The sequence below is a fragment of the Lepidothrix coronata genome, unplaced genomic scaffold (assembly GCF_001604755.1).
Source record: "Lepidothrix coronata isolate B3197 unplaced genomic scaffold, Lepidothrix_coronata-1.0 Scaffold116, whole genome shotgun sequence".
NCBI classification, from domain to species: domain Eukaryota; kingdom Metazoa; phylum Chordata; class Aves; order Passeriformes; family Pipridae; genus Lepidothrix; species Lepidothrix coronata.
Genome location: NW_016690296.1, coordinates 2,756,670 through 2,783,804, shown reverse-complemented (window position 1 = coordinate 2,783,804; position 27,135 = coordinate 2,756,670). Strand labels below are relative to the sequence as shown.

At 40.1% G+C, this 27,135-nt stretch overlaps 1 protein-coding gene across 1 annotated transcript in view; it reads left to right on the top strand.

Moving 5' to 3' along the window:
* IL21 (interleukin 21) overlaps positions 1 to 14,161 on the top strand; it is a 20,613-nt gene extending 6,452 nt beyond the window's left edge. Inside the window, exons 5-6 of the mRNA XM_017825065.1 lie at positions 11,244 to 11,378; positions 13,964 to 14,161. Coding sequence (XP_017680554.1) covers positions 11,244 to 11,378; positions 13,964 to 14,161 — 333 coding nt within the window. The remainder of the gene's footprint in view (positions 1 to 11,243; positions 11,379 to 13,963) is intronic.
* Positions 14,162 to 27,135: the final 12,974 nt, after the last annotated feature.

Below are 27,135 nucleotides of genomic sequence, written 5' to 3'. Positions count from 1 at the left end.
TGGGAAAGAGCTTTATATTTTTAGAGAGAACACAGTATATATTTTTTATTTGTAAATGTCTTTTCCAGTAACTTGCTAAATGCCTTAAATCAATATTCTAAAAGGGCCTATTCTAAAAGATTGAAAAGTCTTGTTGTGCAGATGAAATGTTTTTAGCATTTTAACACAAACAACATTGTACATTACCTATTTATTAGCAATCATTACAAAGCATTGAGAGGGAACTTTAGTATCTGGGATGGATATTTTATGAATGGAAAGAATTCCCTACAGGAATGTCATAAGCTAACTGGTTACTCCTGCCCACACTGCAGCAATTTCTGGGTTTTGTACAGGAGACAGCACGTAATGCAGTAAGCAATGTAGCTATTTCTGTTTAGTGACTTGCTCCAGCCTTTTAACTATGGGTCTTATCACACCTAGCATAGTGCTAAAGAGGTTTTCTTCCTTGTTTTAAACATAATATACTTGCTTGTTAATTGAGGGCATTTCTTGTACCAGCAGAACAACTTAACTCAAAATGCTCATTTGTAGGATTCAAAAAACTAGTGAGAAACTGCAACAAATGTAACTTAGAGGGTTAACTGCTCTGAGATCTTGCAGAAAGCCAAAAGTATTGAACAATCCAGTCCAGCAATGTATGGAGAATATTAATTACAAAACTTTCACAGCTGACGTTCATTAACACCACGCTTCTGGGCAGTGTCAGCACAGTCACAGCGGGCAGCTCCATACACTTCAGATACGCTTTGATTCACATGATCCTGGGGCTCCGTGCTAACTTTGATTTGTCAGAGTTGTGAAAGGCTGAAGGTGTTATTCAATGTGCTGTTTGAAGAGCAGGATGAATGAAGAACAGGAAATCTGTGCACGATAAACCAGCGTTCAAGAAGACATCATCTCGTTCTGCAACACCGTTCTCAGAATAAGAAATTAGGATGCACCAGGAGGAACTTGTGATCCTAGGAAGGACCATATCACACATCAGGATGTGTACACAGCCTTGACTTACTTCCTTGTGTAAGATGGACTCTCTTTGTACTAACTGCACTCTCTGCAGAAACAATGTATTTTTCATTAACTGAGTGTAAGCCTTTTGTAAAAGCTCATTACCTCCCAGGGAGGCTTTACAATATATTTATGACTTTGATCATAAGTGCACTTTTCAGGCACTTCAAGATGTGTTTTAGCATGGTATATACAATTCTGTGTAATATTTACTTTTCCAGAGAAGATTATTTTTATACCCACTGACTCATCTAATTTAATTATTTATTGCATTTCTGTAAAGGGAATGTTCATACTAAGGACTATGTGGTCTGATTAATTTATATGCCTGTGATATTAAACAATTTTACCTAACACAGTTTTCTCTTGTTCTATTCTTTCAGAACTTCCTTCTGTAGTTATCTGAGTGAGAAGTATTCCCTGGGGAATAGTTAGGGGTCTTCCATCCCGTAAATTACATACCTGGTTTGGAGTGGGGTGACTTGTTCCTGAGTATTTCTTATTCTCTTCACCGAGTGGACAGATGACTCAGAACTGACTAATAGCTAATTCTGGCTCCCACTGGGATTGCCTGGATTAGACTCTCTTGGTTTTCTTTGAAAACCATTCCTACCCTGACAGTGGCCAATCAGTGAACTTTGTTAGCCTATACTGTCATCAATTTATCAGATCAGGGACATGGTATACAAAGTTTATCTTCTTCATATAACCATTAAGAAGGAGTCGTTAACTTTTTATTGTTCCCATCTCACTTGAAAATATTTTTTTTAAAAAATGGGCTTTTCAGGGTTAATAAAGTCCTTCTGGCATACTCATGGCAGGTTCAATGACATCACCCAGATTTCTTCAGACTGCCATGAACAAAAATCGGATAACATTCTGTGTAGAGTCAAAACAGGAAAAGTCAAACACATGAACACATAACTATAAAAGTAACAATTATCCAGTCTGTTTTTCACTCTTCTCTCTCCTCATCTTATTTTTTCCTTGCTTTGAAATGTCAATCCTTTTATCACAGCCCAATTTAATAGGATGTGCTTAATTTCAAAAAATAAGTATTATAGTTTAAAATGGTAGCTATGTTTTATCTTTTGTTAAAATGCCTTTTCCCTGAAATGTAACAAAAATGGATCAACAACAAACAAGCACAAAGTTCTAATGAAAACAAACACTAAACAGTTGAACAGCTATTCCTCTCCTTTTTAGAAAACACTGACTCAAATAGTAACTCCTTTCATTGTGTTTTCTGTCATCACACAACTGCATTTGTTGGGCCTGATTTCCTTTAAAAAAAAAAAATCCTTAAAAAACAAATGAAAACAGAGAGGAAGTGTCATAGAACACTGGAGGCTTCAGGCATGAACTGCTCCTACATCCAGGACAGAGGGTGATGTGCTCACTCAAAAGAAGAGCCAGCAGACTCATTCCCAAGGATCTGGATGTGCAAGCTGCCTCCTGCTGGCTCCTAAACAGTTCAGTGGTGGTGAACACTCGAATCTGAACCTTAGATCTCCCTGCGAAAGGCTTTGGAAGGAAGAGCAAAAGGATAGGGTCTAATCCTCCTATCTTGGCACACAAGAAGCCAGTGGGAGCCAGGGCTGCTGGGATCCACCCAGAATTAACTGCTAGTCAAGCCTGAGTTATCTGACTTCACTCAGTGAGGAGAAGCAGAAATACTCAGGAACGAGGCACCCCACTCTAAACCAGGAATGTATTACAGGGGACTGGAAAACCCACAGGGAATAGTTCTCACACGGATAACTACATATTGAAGCCCATTACTAGATATGATCAATCTCACTCAAACTATGTAGGATTCAAATGCAAGCCAAAAGGTTGAGAGTACTTTCTTTGGCTAACACAGTTTCTCCAAGTGCATATTTGCTAAATACACCACAGTCTCTCTTTCCTGATAGAACACACTTAATTTTGCACAGATACACTGCTTTTATTTCTTACTTGCACTTTTCAGTATTTCCACCTACAGCTACAACCACGTTAGAAAACACAGGAAAGAAAATATTTGGAGTAGACATTTCTTTGCTTTTAACATGGAAGGAAGCTGAAACATAAATACAGATTAAGTAAGAATTCAGAAATATTTTTAGCGTATTTGTTGGAGCACGTCATGCAATGTACTTTGTGCACTGCATGGATAGTGCTAATGCAAAAGGGAACACAGAGCCTCCCAAACCAAAGGCAATTATTCCCACACTAGAATAACTCAACTAATGACTCTACTGAGAAGTTCAGACACAGTTTTGCCCAAATTGAGCTAGATGTCTGTACATCTGTAAAAGACAAATCTCAAATATGCTGGTTTGTACTGTGTGCTCTCTCAATAAGGTTTTTTTACACCCCCTGCATATTGTCCTAACAGCTGTGGGGGCAAACACAAAACAAAACTGCCCTGTAGTGTTCTCTGCTTTGCACTTGTGCTGATAAACCATGTTGTAACAGCAGCTAAGGAGAAAAAGAACATTTCCTAGTCAAACATCTTTGCCCAAGCTGCTGATCTAAATTGCTGTGCTGCCACCTTCTGATAACTGTACGGAAACTTAAAGCAATTCCAGACACCAAATGGGTAAGTTGAAAATCATGCTCATCACAGTAAGCTCTGAGATACACCACAAACATAATAAATAAGTTCTCTACTTTCCATTTAGTTTTCCCTTTTCCTGCTTATACAGCTGAAGGTTTCCCAATATTCTTTTCTTGTCCAGTTGTGTTACTGCTGCAACCCCATGAAGTGTATACTAAACTATCTCTCACCACAACACTTAGGCTCTTCAGCAGCTTCTTCTTACCTCTACCTCTTTTCACTTTTTGAAGATGACCTTATTATATCAAACTTCTCTCTCTACTGTTTCCTGTCCCCTCTCCATGCTCATCCTTGATTCTCTATCTTCTTCCCATTCTTCCAATTTCCCACATTTGTTTTCCAACTCCAGTTCACTTTCTTCCTTCCGTTATGTTGCCTCCAATTTCCTTTCTGTTTTCAAAGATTTTCAGGCACTTAGATGGTGCACAATCATCAGCTGCACAATTCCATTAAAATGCAAAAAGAGTTGAAGATAATGCTAATGTCTAGTGGCATAAAGTTAAATCCCAGGAAGAACATCCTGACAAGGAAGTCAGAAAGATTTTCATTTTCAAGCCAAAGAAGTGAGGGAACCACTCATAAACCAAACGTAGTGGAAGATACAGTACATCTCATACCAAGTGTATCACAACAGATCAGACAAATGCTTTAACACTGTGACAGAGCAACTCTCTCCATCCTCCCTCAAATCCTTAAAATTAATGGAGAGACAACAAATGAAAAAGGGGTCAAGCTGATACGAAGATGGGACTGAATGGAAGGCAGGACTTGCAGGGAGTGAAATACAGAAGAGCATGTGAGGTTGGCACCCCAAATCCCGCACTTCACCAAATGAAGAAGGAACTCCAAGCCTTTATGGATGGCCAGGACACACGCCGGTGTAAAGAGCCGATCATTGCACAAGAGGGCAGCAGGCAGCTGAGAAAGGAAAACAGACCTTCTCCCTTCTCTCCCTCTTCCTCCTGCTGGCACCGCCCAGCTTGTAAAAATTAATCTCACCAACACTCAAACATAGGGAGCTTCACTAAAAAGACCTACGATGCTCCCAATCCTGAGAAAGAACTAATGATCAAGAGTTACAAAGTTGACTTTTTCAATACAAACTAAGATACTTCAGGGTTTGGTGAACTTCTCCAAGAGGAAAAGGCAACATTTACTAGTCCTTGACCCAAACTCAGTGACACCACGCCTGTATGAAGACACATAGGTATGGGACCCAGCACACACACATCATCCTCCTGCCAGCTCTCCTAGTGGCTTAGGAATGCTTTTCCCAAGGGCATCCCCTCAGACAATGTGCACTTGCTAATGCTAAGGCCAATTTTAAATTCAGTATCCCTAAGGAAGCAAGCTGGAAGTTTCTACAATATTTTGCTCCCTCCCACACATGTGATCCCTCTTTTCAAGGTTGCTTAAGAAACAGAGTGTATAAAGATACCAGTGATTAAAGTCAGTACAGCAAGAAGCATCTGGCTCGCCTGCTTGTATTTTAAAAGCAGTATCGAGAACATTAAAGGCTCTTTGCCTGGGTTCTGTGAGCAAAGCACACACAGGAAACTCAAAACACCCATCACGATTTATTTCACCACTCAAACATACTCTGTGATGAGACTGAACATTTTTGCTACATGGTGACGATGGTTTTTGGGGTCTTTTTGAGTAAGACTTCATTCTGTGGAAAACTGGTATTTTGAAGCAAAAATAGCTTGAGATCAAATATACTTAAACTGAAAAAAGGCATAAAACTATCTAGTTATGAAGTTTTAACAGTTTGTTGTTGATTGCATGTTGTGTTCTCTTTTACAGGCACATTTCAAATGCCATCTACTTAATATATCTCTATTTCTTCTTCCCATATTCAGTTCTTTTCCAGTCTTAATTTACTCTTCCTCATTCAGTCTGTCTTCTGTCCTCCTTTCCCCCTCTAGATAAGCCACTTAAATGGTGCCTGACATTTACAGCTCTTGCATTAACACCAGACAGGACAAAGCATTGGCAAATCTTGCCCCATCTTATGTCAGAGGTGCATTCCTTATCAACTTCCTGCTTCCCTTCCTGGTGGATATTTTTGCTTGAACTCTGCTCAGGTGCCCCATATTCTGTCAGCTGCTGCACTGCATTGCTACCCTAGTTTTTTCCATCCTACCTTTATAGGAATATGTTTAGACAAGCATACATGAATAAGCTTTGTTTGGAGAGACTGCCTTCAAAATTATTCTTTCTTTCCTCATTCTCCTCCACCTTTGTAACTCACTCAATCCCAGTCCTTCACTGGGTTCACAATCTTGGGTGGGCAAGTGTAACTGCAACTGCTCTTCCAACCTGAAGTAATTCTAGTTAAAACCAGCCGGGGGGTGTTCTATTTTATTTTTACCAGTTCTTTCCATTATCTATTTTACACTATGGCCCTACAAAGGCCTGGACAAACACCAGGTAACAACCTGACCTGGCATTAAGAATTTTATTACAAAGAACAAAGTATCTACTGCCTCAAGCTCCCTTTCCAACTGTTGCACTGGGCAGGGCTGGCTTGAACCATTCCCACTTCTTCCCCCTACCAGTTCCCACCAGTTGCATTTCTTAGGGGAAAAAGGGTGAAGATGTAAATTATATTTGCCCTGGGTCAGTTCTCTGCCCCAGACACATGCACTGCACCACCACATGGACTTGCACAACGACAGAAGCAGCCAGAGGATGGGAGCAGGGATCAAGCATCAGGAGAAAGATAAGCCCAGTCAGCTCAAGGAGCTCCCACTGTGTTGAGATCACTGCCCTGGCCTGACACTTGTGGCACCAACACCAGGGTGGGCTGCTCACTGCAGCACTCCACAAAAACACAGACAAGAACCTCCCCTGGATTTATTCATGTTTAACCAGTAACTAACTTTAAAACATTTCCTCCTGAAGTGCAACTGTTCTGCATCAGAAGACTTCCCTTAAAAAGATGTTATACAAGGCAAACTCAGAAGCAGACAGGGCTGGGAATTTTTCAGTGCAAGTTTTTCCACTGGAGGACAACAATTTGGTGAAACCAAAACTCTACAACTTCCACTGAAAGTCTGACAAAACTTCAAACAAAAACCATTTCTCAGGTCCAGGATGGAATTTTTTCTGTTAAAAACAAGAGCATGTACACAATAGCAGAGCAGAGAGCGGGCTTTTGGGATGGGAGGTGTCCAGTCAACAGGTTACTGATGGCTATGGATCAGTCATGCTCTTTCTTGAGTGATTTTTTAATTAAAACAGTTGAAAGCTTTCAAAATCATTTCAGAGTGACATGGGGGGGAAAAAAGGTGAAAATTGAAAAAGTGACACTTGTGTGAGACGGGGAAGTATTTTCTAGCTGGACTATCTGGTTCTCTGGATAACATTTATGTCAGTTTTTGAGACAATTCTCTGGGAAATTTCCCAGTCTGACACATATGCCTTTTTTAGGCTTTAAGTACAATTCAGTGGGCAGCAGTGATAAAGGTCAGACGAAGAGCAGCAGAGGTACAAAGCAAACTGTAAATCCCTTTGGGGAATAAAAGAAAGTGTAGGTTCTTTTGGCATTGTTATGGGCTGCCCAGGGAAGTGGTGGATTCTCCGTCCCTGGAGGTTTTTCAGATGAGACTGGAGGTGGCACTCAGTGCCATGGTCTAGTAACCACGGTGGTAGTGGATCAAGACTTGATGATCTCAGAGGTCCCTTCCAACCCAGCTGATTCTATGCTTCTATGATTTTAGTCAATGGAAGAATAAAGATGGATAGTGATGTCATTTAAAACTTCTCCCTCTCTGGAAGTTTCTGTATGAGGACTGATCGATCAATAACCCATTTCACAACCAAGGGCACCCAGGGTGCTTTCCCAGTCCCCACAGAGCTCTTTATTTTCCATCAAGACAAAGCACCAACACAACTAGTTCACTCCAGTGAAACTGCTCTGCACCAACAGTCAGATACCAGCACTCACATGGCTTTGGATAATTCACGCTCAGTTTTTAAAGTTAAAGAACAATGATTTATGTCTTTAAAGGCACAACTAACGTATTTTAAACTCTATAAGACAGATAGATAGCTTCATATATTTGTAACATTTGGTTCTAATTTACCAACTTTATTTTTTGCACCTTTTTGACATTATTGAGTTTATGTAGTTCTAAATTCCTCCTTCACCACACCCAAGTTAATGGTAACCAACCAAAAACTGGTCATGCGTTCTAGCACATGACCTTAACAGGAGTCAGACAGTGATTAGATCTCAGACTTTTGATATCCAAAATCATAGCAGAAGTGGCCCATCTTTTTATTATTTACACAGATTTAATATAGTTCAGCTGCTTTAAAACAGAACAAATATGGAACCAGCTTCCCTGTTACTCTGTATTATCCTTATTTTGCACTGCATGGTCTTTAATTCCTACTCTATCATGAAAAGATTTAAATGGAGAGAGTAAGTCCTCACTGGCAAAACAAAAGAACCACTGTCAACATCTCCCACTGAAGCCTGAGGGCAACTGTTCCTGTGCACATCTCTAGCCTGAAGACTGCAGCAGTAAAATATTTCAGTGCCAGAAGGTACCTTGTTTCTGCTAACAGCCATGGTCCCAGCATTCAGAACATACAAATTCTCAGGTTCAGGAATTCCTTGGATTTTAGTACATACAGACAGGCTGGAATCCTGGTATAGAAGCAGTGCACGTTTCTTGGCTCCTGTAAGCTGATATGAAGCAAGACAGTTGAAGTTTTATGACTTAGGATTTCAAGTTCCACAGTTTCAGACCTCCCTGCCTGGCACTACAACCTCATTAAAATCATGGCCTCAAGCAGCAATGATTTTTTATTCTGCCTGTATCACTATGGTTGAAGTCTAACTAGGCAATAAGCTGCTAAGATGAAGTGATACTTTGCAGGACAAAGCCTGGCAAGTTGTTCTTCAGCTAGGGATCACAGCAGAGACAGGGGTATTTGGAAGTGGAATAATGGAACATTAACCAAGAACCTCAGGCCAAAGTGCCACAACAGTCAATTCTTCTGTTCCTCTCTCCTGTAAACTCACTCAGAAACCATCAAAGCATTACTGGTGCAATATATTAGTAGACTGAAATAACACCCAGCAGCCATCACTTCTTTGCTGTGGAGCAGACAAAGGACATGATTATACAAGAGGGGTAATGCCAACCCTTCACCGAAAGCAGAGGGATCTGTCCCCACAGAACTGCCACAGGAGAACACAGAGCACACCCTGTACCTGACACACAGCCACGGGCAGCAGCCAGAGGAGGACGCACCAGCAGATGGGGCCTCACAACAGGTACTGCACCCTCTCCTGGGGTTTCCTGAGAACCACGCACCGGCTCAGCCTCAGAAGAAATGGCCTCCTCTGCACAGCTCTCTGCACGGTGCTTGTGCCACTCAGTGTCCCTGAAAGTCAGGAGCAGATCGTTTCAGTTTCCAGAGTTATCAATTTCCAAACTACCAATTCACTTAATTTAAAAAATACTTTCATCAGAAACTAATCACAGGAAAAGCTTACAAGCAGCAAAGCTCCTTTACAAGAAATCCTTCAGAGAATATGACTAATGTACCTGTACTTTTTAAATATAATAAAACATTGAGTCAAGGCCTACTCATATTCTTATTCTGATTTTTTTTCTTTTGTTGTTTTCTCCTTACAACCTTTCAATCCCCTTCTGGATGGAAAAAAACATCAACTTAGTTTCTGAACACAAGTAAAAGTCCTTTCACTTCTACTTAGAATTCAGGATTCTCACAAGTACTGCAGTGCAAGAGGCCCCACACAACCCTTTTATCTGCAGCAGAAAGGGAAATGCTTTTCATTTTCAGGGCACTGCAGAGTACATCTGGAGTTCTCCCAAACACAATGATCTTGAACTTGCTGTTTGCTTTGGTTTTTCCCCCTCCCTGCTTCTACTGATTTGCAGAGAATGTCCAGGCACACAGATTTAAAAATATTATTTAGACCTGTGTGTCCAAATTCTCTACACATGGAAAACACAAAAACCACTACTAATTGTCTTTGTAGAACACATTAAAATGTACCAATTAACACTGCTATTCATGAGTTGGGTATTATTACAGAATATCAAGAATAAGAAGCTACATATACAACACAAACTTCAGATAATATTAGTGTTGAAGTGGTCAAAGAGTAAACACAATACCTTTTTTAACACTGGCTAAGCTACCTGGCTACAGGACTGGGTGATTTTCCTCCCACCAAGTGTTTGGCAAACACAGACTTTTCTTCTTGTTATTTCTTTTCACTCACATAATTTCCAGTTTAAATATTAAATGAGGTGGTTTAGATCACTTTAAGTTTCCCATGAAAAGAATAATAATCCTCGGGGAAAAATGAGTGAGAAAATTAACACGTGTACATGTGTAGAGTTATTACTGATGCTTTTGCAAACACTTCTGCTGAATATTTGTGTTTCCTGTTTAACATCAGAAATTTCTCTCCCACAGATCTTGGTTTCACTCTTTGCTTTTTCCTTAGGCATTTAAATGGAACCTTTTGACATTTTTGTTTAGCCACACACTGCTAAGAGTTTCGGAGGCAGTAATAATACTGCTCTATGAGATATGTCATAAATTGTATGTCTCATAAAATATTATATGTCTCATAAAATATTGCTCCAGTTTCTCTCAATGTAGAATCTAAATGTACAGACTTTCACAGATACCAGACAAGTAACCACATGTAAAACTTTACAAGGATACAGAAACCAGCATTAGGGAAAAATCATTTAGCCATATAATAGAAAATGCTCTGAAAGCAATGTCATAAACACAGGAGCTAAATTGGGAAGGCAACTGTCCCTGGATTACGACTGGAAAAGCCCTCTGATGGTCTGAAGCTGGATGTATAGAACTGGCTGATCAGGTACTTTTTGACCACAGCAATCCGGGAGTTAACTGTAATAAAGCAATAAAATGACTTTGGGAACGAAGGGAGATAAGCTCTGGAGATGAGTGTATTTTTTCAGAACTACATGTCATCCTTACTTGTATTATTAAGAAAAAGTGCATTATTTTATCACTAATTCCACTGGGGAAAAAAAAGTGAGACAAAATCAGGAGACAGAATTTATAAGGTAAGTGCTCCAAAGCTGTACATCAAAACGAAGAAACTCCTCAATGCAAATCACTTCTTGGTTTCTGTGAGATCAGGATTAGACTGGATTATTCAGAGGGAGGCACAAAGTTCCTGCAAAATGTAGCAGTGAAATTTCACTCTCATTTACTCATGAAGATGTTTAAAGCAGAGTCAGCACCTTCCCCAGGTAACGGGGGAGGCAGTGTCATAGCTAGAATGACAACATGGGAGCCTCTAAACCACATCCCTGTTGAAGGTCACACTTCACCACACCTGGTAATCCTACAAAAACACATCAGGACTTGACAGAAAGGGAGAAATTAATATACAGTCTTCTAGGAGAAGAGGAAGAATTAAGACTGTACACCCAGGTAAAGAGGGAAAACCATGCATTACCCCACACAAGGACACACTACACAGCATAGGGGGAAACCCCTGAGTTCTACATATGAATCACATTTGTTAATAATGAAATTATAACCCAAACCACAAAAGGTATTCTGCATTGATCTTTTTTCTTTTTCTTAAAAAAAGATAGGAAATGGGGACAAAATTGCTACTGTTTCTCGCACTCTAAGAGAAACATGTCTCAATCGCACAGGCTTTGTACTTCAAGTTTGGGAGAACCTGGGAGATCAGTCTGGGCATGGGAAGATAACATTTGGAACAGTAAGTATTCAAAATGAAGCCCTTGGTCCTTCTCTCATTGTCTTGCTTCCTGTCTCACACAAGTGGTTGTGGAGCCATGGGAACGACTGCTCCCTTTAGTCCCTAAATACCAACATAATTTAGGTTGTGCTGTATTTGCAACATGAAGGAGAGGGTCTCAAAGACTCTGAAACTGTTTTACTTAAGAATAATCATGAACACAGCCGCAGAGAAAACCTGCAAGCCAGTACACCATGAACAGTCAGGCCAGCCTCCACCTGTCCTGGCTCTGGCCAGGATTCAAAGCAGTGATTTTTCTCTTTGGAAAATGCAGCCCATGAGATGAAAGAACTTGTCTCCACACTCCTGGTAAAACATCTCACCTGCATGCTGCACTCTATACTCACACCACCCATGTGCATATCCTCTTTCTAAATGACCCTCCTGAAACTACACTCATTGAATAGCGTAAGATAAGCTACAGTCTTTTATTCCACAGACAAATGCACCAAATTTTACGTGCAGAAAGGTCCAAGCTGAGAAACTCCACCTGAAATTTGATCCAAATTTCTACTCCGTACCATTTCTGCATCACCACTGCCCTGTGCATTATCACCTAGAACTCCTCAGCATAACTGGGCTCCTCCATGAATCTGGCAACACAGTTCAGGTCTAGGTTTAAAGAGTGGAAAGGCAGTGAACTCCTGAATTTTGAAGCCTCAACCAGTGTTTTCTAAAGGAGTGATATTTTTGGTTTGGGAGTAAATGCACACAAACAAACAAACAAACAAATCTACTATGATCTTTTGTATCAGTGTCACAAAAGGCTTCAGAAAAGCCCATGAAGACTCTTACTATTCCATTTTCTACAGCAGTTGAGTCCTGTTTAACATAAAGCCAAATCACAATGGTTTCAATGTGACAGTCACTTCTGATGTTTTTGGCAGCAAATGCAGTATGAATTTTGCTATTACACTACAAAAAAAAATGGAAAAAAAGACATTTTGTAGCCCCAGTGGCTCATTGTCACACTTCCTAAAAAAACACGGAATGGACTCTTGGATTAAAAGAATCAGAGAATCCTCTTGCCATCCTCTAGATGTTGGCATCCTGAGAGGTGACATCTTTGAAGTCCATCCTATCCATTACATTTGCTTTTTCCTCTACTGCTTTAAGAAACAGTTGGTCAGTTCAATTCAGCAGTAAATTTTCTCATTTTCTTGAATTCTCAGTATTTTCAAAAGATTTTAATGTCCAATATTATCAGTTGATATCATCTCCCTTTATCAAAGGATAGAATCACTTGCCTCTGCCATCAGGGGAAGTAATTTTCAGCCATAAAGTGTTTTACTGAATTCCTAAATACTCAGAATTCCAAAACTAAAAACATCTCACCAGAAAGAGAAAAAAAAAAAAATCAACAAAACCCACATATAACTCTATCAATAAGCTTCAATTTTCAGATGCTTGTGCTAACAATGGCTAAGTCCGACACTCAGTAACCACTTGCACTATCTTGACAGGACAAGAAAGAACCATCAGCATTATATGTCCATTTAAAACAGGAGGAATCAAAATCTGAGGGTAATTTCATGTCAAAATACAAAAAAAAAAAAGAAATAAAAATCATATTACACCAAAACAAAATCACAAAATCTTTCAAATACCAGATGTTTTACAGTGATAATATTTCATTTTCTTCTGGAAACATCAAGAGCTTTTTCTGAGGTTCTCAAAAGCTGCTCAAAGCCTCCAGTTTTGCACAGAAAGCTAATTACCAGAAAAGGCTTCTGGAGAGTAGAGATTGGGAACCAATGACAAAAGTCTGCTGCTTTACTTCAATACCTGGCTCAAGTCTTTACACCTCAATCTAGGAAAAAATGGCTTGTGTTAGATCTGCTCATTAAAGGCCGAAAGAAGAAGAATTATTTGCAATAAAAAGAATATATTACATAAATTCAGCATCTAAGGGTAACTATCCCTATTTAAAATCCTGAAGTGTCCAGGATATTTACACCCTATTTGTATTTACAGTATTAATGGGCTACATCCTGCATTACACTGAACTCCTTCACTTTTCCAATGTCCAGAGGTGGACAGCACCTTTATGTTCACCTGTTTTAATGTGGGTTTTTTGGCCCATCCTGTTCTCCCTTCCCACCCTTGATTCTCCTTTGTGCAGTGTGGCCACATTCCCAAAGCAACGTTTGGATGCAAATGTCATTCCATTGGCAGCAGCACGATGAGGTGATTACAGTCCAACAAGCCACAGTCGTTTTTACACATCTGTGACTGGTGTTCTCTGTGGTTAAAAAGGGAACTTTTCACTGGTCACACATTTACTGTTCCCCACTTTACCTCATGGTTGTACTACTGACATGCCAAATCCCAATCTTTTTTTTTGAAGGGGCACAAAATGACACGTTCAAGGACCTCTTGGCTCCTATTACATCAACTCCTTTATGTAACTAAAACTTTTAAACTGGGATCTGAACAGCGCAGGGGGACAAAATGCTTACTCTCTCATGCATTTGGTTATGGAATCTATGACTGAAGTTGCTATGATGCATTTGCCACCAATAAATCACTGTCAATCTTTCCTGCAGCGAGATATGGAAAATGAAAAGTACAGTAATTTGAATAACGGTGGGAAGGCCAATACCCCCGAAAATTTCTCCATCGCTTTGGCTTCCACTGCCAAATTTGTCACTAAGAAAGTCCAGAGACCAAGTGACAAACCAGCACTAAAATTTCAACCTCGCTTTCCACAGTACATTCTACTGACCTTCATATCTGCCTGTTGAAGCAGAGAATCATCCAGAGCAAGGCTACACAATTGTGTAATTTAAACTTGCAGTCTGTGGTTTAATAGGCTTCTCATATGCTATCGAGATGGTGAAAATCGAGCAAGAAAAGTATAAACTCTAATCAGATCACTGTGGTCCTTTGTGAAACCTCTAACTACATGATTGAAGTTTCAGTTTCCTGCACTTCTTATTACTGGTGAGCAAAAGTTAATGGTGATAGATATGATGAGGTCACAGAGCAAATGGCTTTATGGTATTTGGATACTTTAGCCTACTTGCCTCAGATTATAACCCATTGCTTCAGAAGAACAATTGTGAAAATCAGTCCTATTCTTTCTGCTACTGTGCTGTTCAGTCTTGCATTTCTACGAACTGCTTACAGAGCTGCAGAAATGCAAAAACTTCTTTCCCAAACTCCAAAAAACTTTGATGCACTGCACAAGGCTTAACTCTGCTGAACACAACTTTTCTAGGAACTGTTATTACCCATCACTACTTAGGAGCACGTTCAGCATAACACAAAGCAGCTTCTCTCCCATATTTATACTGTTAACAGAAAGGATCTGGATTTCACTTGTCATGGCTGGGCGTTATAACATGAATAACAGGAATAGTGCACACATTTAAACTGAAAACATGCTCTAGGTCTGAAGGGTTTCACACCTCTTGCAATTCTGCCACCTAACCAGTCTCCACTGGTTAGGAATTTAATACTCCAGTCTCCTCACTGGCCAAGTACCACAGACATTCACTCTCCCCATTACAACACAGATGTTGGGAAAACTTGTTTCTACCAATACCTACAGATTTTTCCAGAGCATTCCATGATGCCCTTTTGGCACTAAAGGGAAGAACTGCACTGTAATTTCTGAGTTCCCCATTTACACTGAGAGATGGGCACGAGCTGATACAGGTGCTACACTGATGGTCCAGATCACGACTGAGTAAGAACACCCAGATCTCCTCCCAGCCCACGCAACTGCATTTCCTTTCTGAGAAAACCAAGGCACAGAGGGAAGGTGACGCACGTACGGGTCCTGCACGGCCACGGCGTCATGACGTGGCTGGGGCAGACATGTAGATCTTAGGGCAGCTGCTCTCCTGAAATCACCACATTATGAAACGTGCTCTTACCACGCTGGGATCTGGAATTTTTACTGTGTGCTCACACACACTGTTGAGACCTTGAGCAGCTCTGATCACTGTACTGACGTTCTTATGGCCAATCAACTGACTGTGATTTTTCTACACATAAAACACTTGTGCTGAGTTTATGTTTTTTTTTTAATGAACTAGGGATACTGAACTGCTGTGCCTAATACGAACAAATGCAGAGTAAACTCGTAAAACTTATCTAGACAGGAAAAAATATTTTAATAGTAACAAAGAATTGCAGACACATATGAAATTCAGCTTGTCTACTACAGCACTTGTGTTAGGACCAAAGATGGCTTTGCCCCATCTGTGTTAGTAAAATCATCTTCAACATGAATGAAAAAAACAGAACACTCCTTAGCTCTGAATCCCCCTGACACCCACAGAGGATTTTTCTAGGAAAAGATACCTTTTCTTCAGTTTTGTGTTTAAATTCATATCATGCCAGGTCCCTAGTATGGAAATTTGCCCTTTTAATCACTATTAAATTTGCATTTGTATTCATTATTTCTGTGGTGTATCCCTTAAAACTCTCACTCTTAAAAATGAAGCAAATTACAACTATTAGTTGGTGAAACTATTACAACTATTTTGGTGAAATAGGGGAAGGGATGCAGTGCCCTCATTTCCAATGATGAACAGCAGAAATTTAAAGGGCTCAGGCAAGGACAACAAAACAAATCAAATTTCTGTCGTATTGTTGGTTTGTACAGCAAATGAGTAGAACAGGAAAAAAAGCCTAGAAAGTTCCACATAATTTTGAGTGCCACAGCACAGGTAGACAGGAAGACTCACCACCTTTCCCAGTACAAGGACCAAAAGGTAAAACCATCAAATAAACCAGGATCAAAACATGCAGAGCTGCAGTAGGCTGATGTGTGGAACCTGCAAACCATTTGTGCTGGGATTCTAAGAGTGGTTCAAGGCAGAGCCTGGACATACACTGTGGGTTAGTTAATACAAAGGAACCACTTCCAACTGAGTAATTCCTCTGAGCTGAGAACAGCTGGCTTTGGGGATGGTTCTCAGGAGCACCATATGCCCTGAGTTTCTGATTGTGGCTACCTTCGGAGAAAAATCTGAATAAAACGGACTCTCCAGCTGATGATGCAAAGCTCCAGAATTTAAGAAAAACAAACTGTTATTCTCCTCCCACTGTTGTTTAGACTACGTCAAAACAAATCCTTTGCCACTTCAACAGAACTCCACTACATTCCACAGAGAGAAGGTCTGGCTAAGATGGACAGAGTAAGAGGAACACAGTCTTTGATCAGACACTTCGGCACTAATGCTTGTAACACTCAAGCTGGCCTTGGGTATGACAGTAGGCAAAATAAGTACGTGTGGGGAAGCCCCTGCTCCTCCCCGGTGAATTCCACACAACCGATGTGAAGCAAGTGGGAAAAGTGAGCAAAGGGAAAATGGAATCAAGAAAGTGAACTTGAAGAGGATGGGTACATTGACATAACAATGCCCATATCCAATTCTGAGCCAACCAGCACTGAGGTTGTGCCTCAAGACCTTTTGTCCCTATCTAGTGACAAATCTAGGCCATCTGCTTGGCATGTGAATTATCAGAGCCCTCACTAAGGTGAAACACTACTCTCTGTCTGTGGTTTGTTAACTTCCTGTACGCTTACAACCTGACACTGGCCTTTTGACCCAGCAGGGCAATTGCCATTTGCATTTTACCATACATTTCTTAAATCCAGACACAGAGAAGAGTTTGGCAACAGCCTAGTCTGTCACTGTATGTGCCAGTCTCTTCTCCACTGCTAAACAGTAATACTGAAAAGCAGAAATCTATTGCCTTTGGGCTTTTTGTCCACTTCTCATTTCAAAATTAAAACAAGTATTGTTCTTCTAATTTGACCTACACAGACTATTTGACAGACCTCAGCTTCTTCCCAGCCACAACAAAGCACCTCTTTGTCTATTAGGTTGACCAGGATGCTCTAATTTGATTTCCTCTCTTCAGGACACCTCCACTTTGCTTTCCCTCACAGAACTGTGCCTCATCAGCACTGTGTTTGGGTTGGTCTCTACAGTTCTGCATCTAAAAAGAAGTGTGAAATAAAAACTAGCAGAGGTTAACACTTGTATTATTTTGTGGGCACACCACCAACACTTTTAGCAGGTTTGGTGCACATTGCACTAAATAGGAAACTGGTAACTAAAGTTTTGATATGGGCAACACTTCGCTGAGGAGACAGTCTAAACAAATCCATTTGGATATAAAAGGAAAACATGAGAATACAGGACTAATCATCCTTGCAAATGTACGCTGGACCTACCGAAAACAGATTATACCTGGACAAAAAGAAACCATTCAAGTTCACCCAGAAATCTTGCAAAAATTAAACTATTTCCTCTGTAAATACAGCACGTGTTACATCCTGTCCTAATCCTACCCCTCTATTAATAAACCTTCCTAACTTGACATTCAGCTATAACTCTCACAGTAATTCACTTTGTCATTCAGACTTGCAATCACCCCAAATTTTACCATAAAACAAAAGCCCTGACTCTGAAGTTCACAAAAAGCAGACTATAGTGAAAGGAAACACCAAGGCTCCCCACAGCTTAACTAAATCCACAGCTATTAAACAATTATCAACAAGATTTTTAGAAGGATGAAACTCGTGTCAGTTCCTAAGACATTAAATGACTTTCCCCAAGGACAGGCTAGTTTATAATCAGAAATTTTTTTCCTTTTAAAGTGTTCGCACTTAATGTTAGTCCTTTCAATGAAAGATTACTCCAAAACAGGTTTTGTGAAGACATTTCCAATTGTCAACTATTTTCAGATCATTTTAGTTAACCCTCCAAAATGAAGTCTTTCTCACAAAAAAAACCCCCACTGACGTTCTTGCAGGGAAAAAAAAAATCCCTCTAAGAATTACTCACTTTGGGATTGGTTATTTTTGGCACTTTCTCTTGAAACAGGAGGTACTTACCCTAATCAGGGATGACATTCAACTAGATTAATCCACTATCCATTCCTATATTTAAATACTAATACATTATGGAATCCACTGCATTTATCTGAAAACTATTCTACTTGTAGCATCTATCAAACAAATACATTAATAAAACACTTCCTTGGAGTTTTTCAGGGCCGGTTTTATTGCGGTTTTGGGCACCTTGTCTAGTGGAAGGTGTCCCTGTGCAGGGCAGAGGGACTGGAACTAGATGATCTTTAAGGTCCTTTCCAAGCCATTCTATGATTTCATGAAATACAGACTGCAACATGGAGACACAGATTACTGGCTTAACTCGGATACTGCTCAACAAAAACCACAGCATCCTCCTATTTAGCAGGTTAGAGATTTTGAGTTTTACAATCACGGGGACTTGGGAAGTTTCCATTTTTTAAAATGGGAAGGATGGCAGGATCACGAACCTCTGCTAACACTTGACTGAAGAGAAGTCATTCAAAAATTCTTCAAAACACAGCAAGAAAGAGCTAAATCAGACCATGACCAAAAAGTGATTCTACCCTTCATGAGACACATGAACCACTGCTGGTTGCTGTGACTCTACGGACAGTAACCTTGTACAAACATGTTACTACAGTAGGAGTCTGAAAAAAAGCCCTGCCCATGAACTGAAGTACCAAATAAGACATTCAAAGTGACTCTAGCTGAATACTGCTTTGTTCTGCTGATGGAGAAAAGAGGCAAGCACCTTGATCAACAAGATGCCAAATACCTCAACGAAACCACAACCTGCCTGCAAAATTCACCAGTCATTGGGTTTGCAAGGGGAGAAAGAGAAAAAAGAAAAATAAAAAAAAAGGAGATGCAAGCTTTCTGATGAGAAAGACACAAAAAATAAGTCTACACTGAGAGGAGTCAGATCCTATGTAAAAACTTTTCCAGGCTTTGAAGTTCTACAGACCAGGGGTTTAGTCAGCATGTGTCATTTACTTTTACTCATTTTCTAAAAGAGAGAATGAGCTCTTATTCTTTTTATTAGGCACAAGCACTACCAAAAGGATAAACAATCCACTAAAACAGCAGCAGGACACAAACATTCTTCTCCCTTTCCAGCTCCCTTATCCACAAGTACTTCTTTCCCTTTAACATACGTGTTTTAAAGTCTTCCTTAAAAATTTAGGTGAGGCTTTTAAAGTGTTTCCTAAAGCTTTTCAGGTAGGGTGCATTTTCTTCTAACAGTGTTTTAGTGTAACAATATTATATTCAGAAATAAAATGAGATATAAATCAACTAGCCTTTCATATTAGTCCATTAAAACCAAAACAACTACAGTTATGACATGGTCACTGCTACCTGCCCCCAATATTTTTTAAAGGCAAGATTTGGGGAGTTCAGCATTCATAGAGGCATTTCATTTCCTGTTAAAATGCAATCAACCCTGCGGTGAAGTTGGGAGAACTATCTAAATCACTGTACTTCTGAATAAAATCCCAAGTAATTCCTTGCCCAGTTATAAGTGAGCTCAGACTGTGATTCCTGAAATCTGAACAGCACAGTAAATCGAGTGTTTCCAAATGTATTTCCATGAAATATTTTATAAGGAGAGAAACCTCTGCAGTGTTATAGAGCTGACACAGAAAAGACCGAATAGTGCTGAAAACAGTAAGAAAACAGTAAGGACAATTACAAACAAAAATGTGTCTTGTGCTTAGTACCCAACTATTTTTTTAATGCTCTACAGAGTCAGAACACAATAATTTAAATCAAACATCTAAACTCCTTGAATAAAATGGCCTAACTTTATAAACACCCTGCAGAAAAGCTGACAATCAAGTGCTCAGCAGGTCACCTCTGCAGGCATAACTCCTGGTAGAAACTGGTTACTATCAAGAAAGAAGAAACAAATATAAAGCACCAGAAAAAGTTTCATACTGCACATACACTACATACTGCAAGCTACAATAGCTACCAGGACTTCTGTGTGACCACACACATGAAATGTTTGTACTTATTTCAAATCCAGGGAATTAAGACCTTATCCAGGAGCTTGGATCACACTGATAATTGACACCAATTTAGTGGTTAACAGACAGACAATTACTAATAAAAAGAATTACAGAAATGGACTGTGTTTAATCCAAGCAAAAGCATATTATAACCAACTTCCAGCAGCTCCACTGCCCCTCTGATGACATGATCAGAACATGTAATGTGGGTTTGCACATGGAGCTTTATATGCAATGGTGGATGAAGGAGTTACCCCTGCAAGTCCTGCACATCCTAAATCCTACAAAACTTCAAACCACAGCAGTGTGCAAACCCAGAATGTATTCCACACAGCTTCAGCAGCTGAATTCACCGAGCAAAAGAACCATGTTTCAGATAATGTCAGAGACTGCCGGGCAGCAGGGGGAGTATTTGGCTCAGAACTACACCCAAAATGAAGGAAATCATGAATTCCAAAGGTATCAGCCAACAGACCCCTGAACCAGAAAAGAATTAAGCAATACTATGCAAGAGTTCAGTGTCAAATGAGTGCCTGCTCTGAACTTCAGTACTGTGAGACACACCACAAAATGCAGTGGGTTATTTATCAAGAAGAAAATCTGTAAATACTTTAGAGCGGTGCATTTTCACTGCAAGCTGGAGAAAAGTGAAAGTCGCACACAACGAAGAAAAGAACGGCATTAAGATATACAGCAATAGAGAAAATGGTTTAACATCCCAAAGCAAGGAATTCTGCTGGAGTTTGTTTCACGAACATCTCAAATTTGGGCACCTAAGCTTACACTGTCTTTGCGAACGATGACAGGTAAAACCACCTTCACACAGGAAGCCAACTTTCTTCCTGTTGTTTAATCAACAATTACTAAGATTAGAAGGCTTCTTTCTTCTTAAATAATGCCCCAGGATATGTGAAAGGGTAGCTATATACAGATAAACAAACAGAATGATTATACATCTTTAGGACAACATTTTGTGTACTATGGCAGTAGTTTATTCTATGGCATGTTCTCTGGGGGAGTGGGACATCCCAAGAGGGAAAAAGTGTTTCATGCAGAAAGCACAGACAGACTGCCCAAAGTGAGTGTGGGCTTCTCTTACAGCAGCCAATGTAGGTAAAATCCCTCTTGCTTGATAAAAATTCCAAAGTGTCATCAGGGGAGGAAAAAGAAAACTAATGATTCTTGCCATACAGGTAGAAGACATGAAAAAATGTGTAATAAAACCTCTTCTACATGACGCCCCCATCTTTTCCCCCCCCCAAGAAAGAAGAGTATAAATACACTGAACAGCCTAATGCCAACTTACCAGCTCTCATCACATATCACAACTCTAATATTAGCACCCACATAACACTGACACGATGTGCAAAGTTCTGATCTTTAGCTGTATTTCAGCTGTAATTCTCATGACTGCAGCTTATGGAGCACCTCTTATGGCTGAAGATTGTAAAGCAAATCTATCAACTGCTGAGAAAGTGGGCCTTCTTAAAGCTTTAATAAGCGATTTAGAACTTCTGAAAGACATCGACGATGTAAGTGGGGATTTTCTTTTATTTGAAGATTCTTTCCTATTTATTTTTTCCTGTGTAATTTTGTTTTTCAGAAAAACTAACCTTTTCTCCCTCTTCTCCACAGATGGATCATCTTGACTTTTACACACCAAACGACAAGCAGGTGAGTTGAAATTTTCTGTTCTCAGAAGGATCTCTAGGGTACGGCTACTTTAAAATGATACATTATTGAGTTAGATCAAAATAAGTTGCTCAGCAGATAGTCAGATGTAAAAGAAAAATCCGAGCAGTTTGAAGTCAATGCAGGGAGTGCAGTTTCTTACAGAAACTTCCGCTTTTCATTTTTATTTTCGGACATTAACAGGCTGATACGCAATATTATCTCATTGTTTTGTGCAACGTAACACAGAATGAACGCTCCCTACTCATCCTGCTTAGTACATGGCTGAATTCACAGGAAAAACGGGGTTTATAGATTATTTAAAGACTGTATAAGACTTGCAAGAGGCAATACTGCTGTATTAATTCTAGCACAAGAAGAAATCTGAGAATGAAATCAGACTTAGAAATGGATTAAATAAACCAGTATCCATATAAAAATGCCCACAGTTTATCCAAACTAGATCCAGAGCCACCAGCACGTTCTGTTTAAGACATTTTATGTCTTCTGTATCCCTCCAGTGATGAAATGCAGTTATGCTTTACCTAATTCTTTTCAGGAACAAAACTTTATCAAGCCCTTCTGGACACATAAGCGATATATCATATTTTATGGGACTGAGTTACTACCTGAGACTTAGTTCCACAAGAATACCATTGTGGTCACTTCTTTGTGAAACACTGCACATCAGAGAGCAGACAGTGTTCTAAGTGCAGCTTTACTAATAGGCCAGTGAACAAGAGCATCAATTATTTAGAATTGGGAAGTAGTTAAAATCTTTACAGAAATTATCTGTTAACTACTTTGGAACCTCCGGATAATTTTTTAATTCAGAAGAATTCTCACTTAACAGCAATTTTGTTTCACTAGAGATCTGAAGTCAGATCCTGCAACCACTTCCTTATCTGCATCACTTTTCTCTCATGCTGGCAATATGAGAGAACTGGCAACATGACCTAACTATCTCAGAGCTCCAGTGCTTCAATGCAAATGTTTGAGGCTGATTACTAATATACTGTCACTGAGTGCCTGAAACAGCTTGTACAAGTGATGTGTAGAGTTATTTACCCTGTTCAAAAGCCGGGTCTGATGCAGATATTAGACAGAGCAACCAAAGTGCACTAATTGGAAATGCCTCTAAGAAAGGCCACCTGTTTGCTAAGACAAGATTTCCAGATGACAACCAGGACTCAGTTTAGGAAAAAATATTACAGCTTTGTGTTCCCAAGAGATATTCCAACTCCTCAAGTGTCCTGTAAGGATTACTCACTTTTCAAGAGCTACAGCAATCTACCACAGAACTAAGGCCACATGTAACATCTCGTAACTTTAAGGGGAACGTTGTAGAAAACAAACAGCTCATTTCCTGGCATGAGGAAAAAAATAACGGGTAATTGGGATTTTTCAAATGGCAATATAACAATTTTGCTGACTGTTTTAGGAGTGTGGCCAGACAACTCTACGCTGTTACCAGAGAGAATTGACACTCCTGGAAAAGGAAACTGAAGGCCAGAACCGCATACATCTTCAAAATATCCAAAAGAATCTCAGGTGTCTTGAGGTAGGAAACGGTCTTAAGTTGATGCATTATAGTTAAAATCAGCTAGCAAGAGTTATCACCAACAAACAAAAATATCTGTATTGCAGGCAAATACTTCCTCAGGAACTGGATGCAAGAAGTGTGAAGCTCATGACAAGACAAAGTTTCCTGCATTTCACCAAGAACTGCTCACCGTTCTGCAATCTATGCTAAAAGAAATCTTATAACCATTTTTATTTGTACTGTTACATTATTTATTTGAATATTTAATTATGACTAATTTATATATTTTGCCCTGGGGCATACAACTGGCTTGCTGTCCATTTTGGGACCACTGTATGTTCTTAGTGTGGATGATAAGACAGTCTGTTCTAAGACCGTGCTTGATCCTTTCTGTAAGCCCTACGGGCTCAAAATGTCCTTTGGAAAACTTGTCAATAAACTGAGAAGCAACTATTTATTGAAAAAACTACTGAAAGTTACTTGTGGATTATATTTAATAAATTTCAATAACATACAAAAATGTCTTGAGTCTTCTTTGTTAAACGATACAGTCTTTTTTCACTGGTGACTTACTACTCTACTTTTTTAAAAACACACTAAAAACCCCCAATGAAGTGTTTAGCAGCGTATCAAGTGTACAGGTACCAAACTCAAAGCAAGACCCCCGCAGATATCCTTTTTAAAGCAACATAAAATGCCAGTTTATGCTGGCATACCAGCACAAAGTGTAGAAGTAACAGTATCAAGTTGCTTTGCCCCCCAAAAAACACCAAAACCCTGTTTTCTGTGAGCCGTACTCCTCAGCTACACAAGCTTTCTGCAGGACACGTTTTCCTCATTGGCGTAAGCAAAACACGTACTTCTCAAAAATCTTCAGAGAGAGGGAAACATTACAAAAACAGTAAAACAACTGAAATAGCTGTGCAGGTAACTGAGGTCCCAGAACACTTATATACCCAATTCTTTCCAGTTACAACTGATGTAAAATCGATGACTAAAGCGGTAACTCCATGTGAACGCGTACCGCCTTAGGTATTGTCAGAAACCTTTCTGTGGAAACTCAGAAATGTGCTTACTTCAAAGGCAGATGCAGTCAGTTATGTGACATTGTAGTTTTATGCAGAAAGAAGCAAGCAAGAGCATGTTTTACAATGCAAAAGCCACAACTCAAGGCTAACAAGGCAGGCTACAATCGATGAAAGTAAGCCTACTACAAGTTATCAGCCTATCGTTTAGTCTTTGATGTGTTTTCCTGGTGGGTGCGGTATGGAGTACTTACACTTCAAACCAGACTAACAGTGGAAAGAACATCAGTTTCCTCGCCTGCTGCAAAGAGAAAATAGGCGTTAATGACAGCTTTCTGCCAAAACTGGGAAAATACTTACAGCACTGCTGTCTGTTGCTCTACTTCTCCTCTCTTCCCACAGCAAAGGAGTGCTCTGTCCCCACCCACAGGGACTCAGGAAAGCAAAATACTGTCAGTCACCTCAGCCACAAACAGAGAAGCTCCACCCTCTTCTCAAATCAGATGACAGGATTAACAGAAATACCTGAATACAGTATGACACAGAAGACAGGCAAGAAGTGTCTTCATAATAACTCTACCTTGTCAATCTTTGTAGAATAATCCTTCTCTTTACATACATTCCTTCTTACTTGATAAATTCTTAAAAGCAGATTGCAAAAATAATGAAATCTTTAAAGAAAGTGAGACTGTAAGTACTGAGCCTCTGAAATAAACAGAAATTAGGCTTCAAAACATCTGTAAGAATGTAAATATTGCATGAATATGAACTGTATGAACGCTACTGAATTCTGGCTAGCACTGCCACCTGTGGAGTTCAGCGTGCAGAACCTTGGAAGACATCTCACACCTAAGTGACCACAACGATAAAACTGAGTGAGGCCGAGATTGCCTAGCACTGGCACTAACCTGCAGAGTCAAATCCAGACACTCCCTTGAACACAACTGCTAGCCTCCCCATCAGGTCTGTGCCTGAAAGATTTAGTGGGAAGCTGATCCAAGGGGTGCTGACTTACACTCTATTGTTCAGTATTAGGGAGAGAATGGAAACAGAACTGTAGTTCAACAATATACTGAAAATATATACATTTTGGCATTTGGTCTGCACGAACTTCTTTGGAGTTGGGCTACGATATTTGAGACAGCTGCAGACTTACAGTCATGGAAAGGGGAGGCTTTGGCTGTCCTGGCCCTAGTTTTGGGGACTGACACATCACTTTTGCTCAGTAGCCACGCTCTGCTGTGAATTTTCAAGACATTTTCAGGCTGGCTTTCTCCCCAGGTAGCAACTCCAAAAAGCGCTTCAAGATATCACTGCTGATATATACAGCTAACTGAAGTGTGAGGAAGACGCCTGTGATACACATGGTTGTAGTTGCTTTTGTCTGTCAAATTTACACCTAAATTAGAGGCAGGTTCACATACTTTAATAGTATTTTCGTGATCAGCTCGTGTATGGCCCAAACTGTAAAAGATGTCTTTAGAGAAAAAGGATATTGTATTAAAAGCATCTGAAAATGGCTAACAAGGTGAACTTTAGCACACATACCTTTTCCCTGGAAGTTGTAAAAAAAACTCAGCAGAACCCCTTAAAATACTTACAACAATTGGTTTCCTGAGCTTTTTTCCTCCACACAAAAATGTATGACATGCCTGTGACATGAAAGGTGTCACGTATGTGGCATGTGACATACCTGAGACATGACATCTACGTGACATTTATATGACATGCATCTGACATGCGACAGTGTGAAGCCTGAGATGTGGTGTGACATTACACATGTGACACCTATGTGACATGACACGACGTGACATGAGATGTGACAAGACCTATGTGACATGCCAGATTTGCCAAAGACGTCAGATTTGGCAAGTATGGCATGTTAGAGCTATGGTACGTGTATGTCAGACCTGACGTGTGCCCTGACTGTGGCCAGGACGGGGATAACTTTTGCAGTAGCCAAGAGGGGACACAGCTAGGACACAGGGTGTGGCTACTTTACACCACTTCACATTCCCAGGGGCAGGGGAAAAGGCGACTCTCTTCCAGGGAGAAGGGGTTCCCTCCAGTCAAGAAAACATGGCAGAGGGAGCTGTCCAGTGTTACCTATTAGCGTGGCTTTTCCCCTGTGTGAATAATTTCTTTTCTTGTACCCCCTGTCATCAGCATTGGTGCTGTTTCTGTTCCTTTTCTTACCTCACTGCTGTTTCCAACAAATAGTTCTTACCTCAAACCATGACCTTTTGTGCTTCCAGTTCTCCTCTCCATCCCCCCGGCAGCAGAAAGGGGAAAATGGGAGAGAGAGAGCAGGGTGTGGTTTGGGGTCTCGGTGGGGGCACTGAATTGGGGAGCAGCGTTCCTAAGCCATGACAAGGTGCGTCACTTAACACGTGTGAGTCAGTCCAGAAGTGTACAGAACACTAACACACATGTGGTATGTTACATGTATGTCAGATTTGACACGTATATGTACGCAGATATAGTTAAAACATTGTCAAGGAAATTTATTGAGTTTTTAACACCCCTGGAAAAAGGCAACACTCCACTCTAGCCTGAATATGACGGCCATTTTCCGGCATTCTTAGAAAGAAAACATTACATGGAGCAAACAGCATGTGGAGCCAAGTGCCAC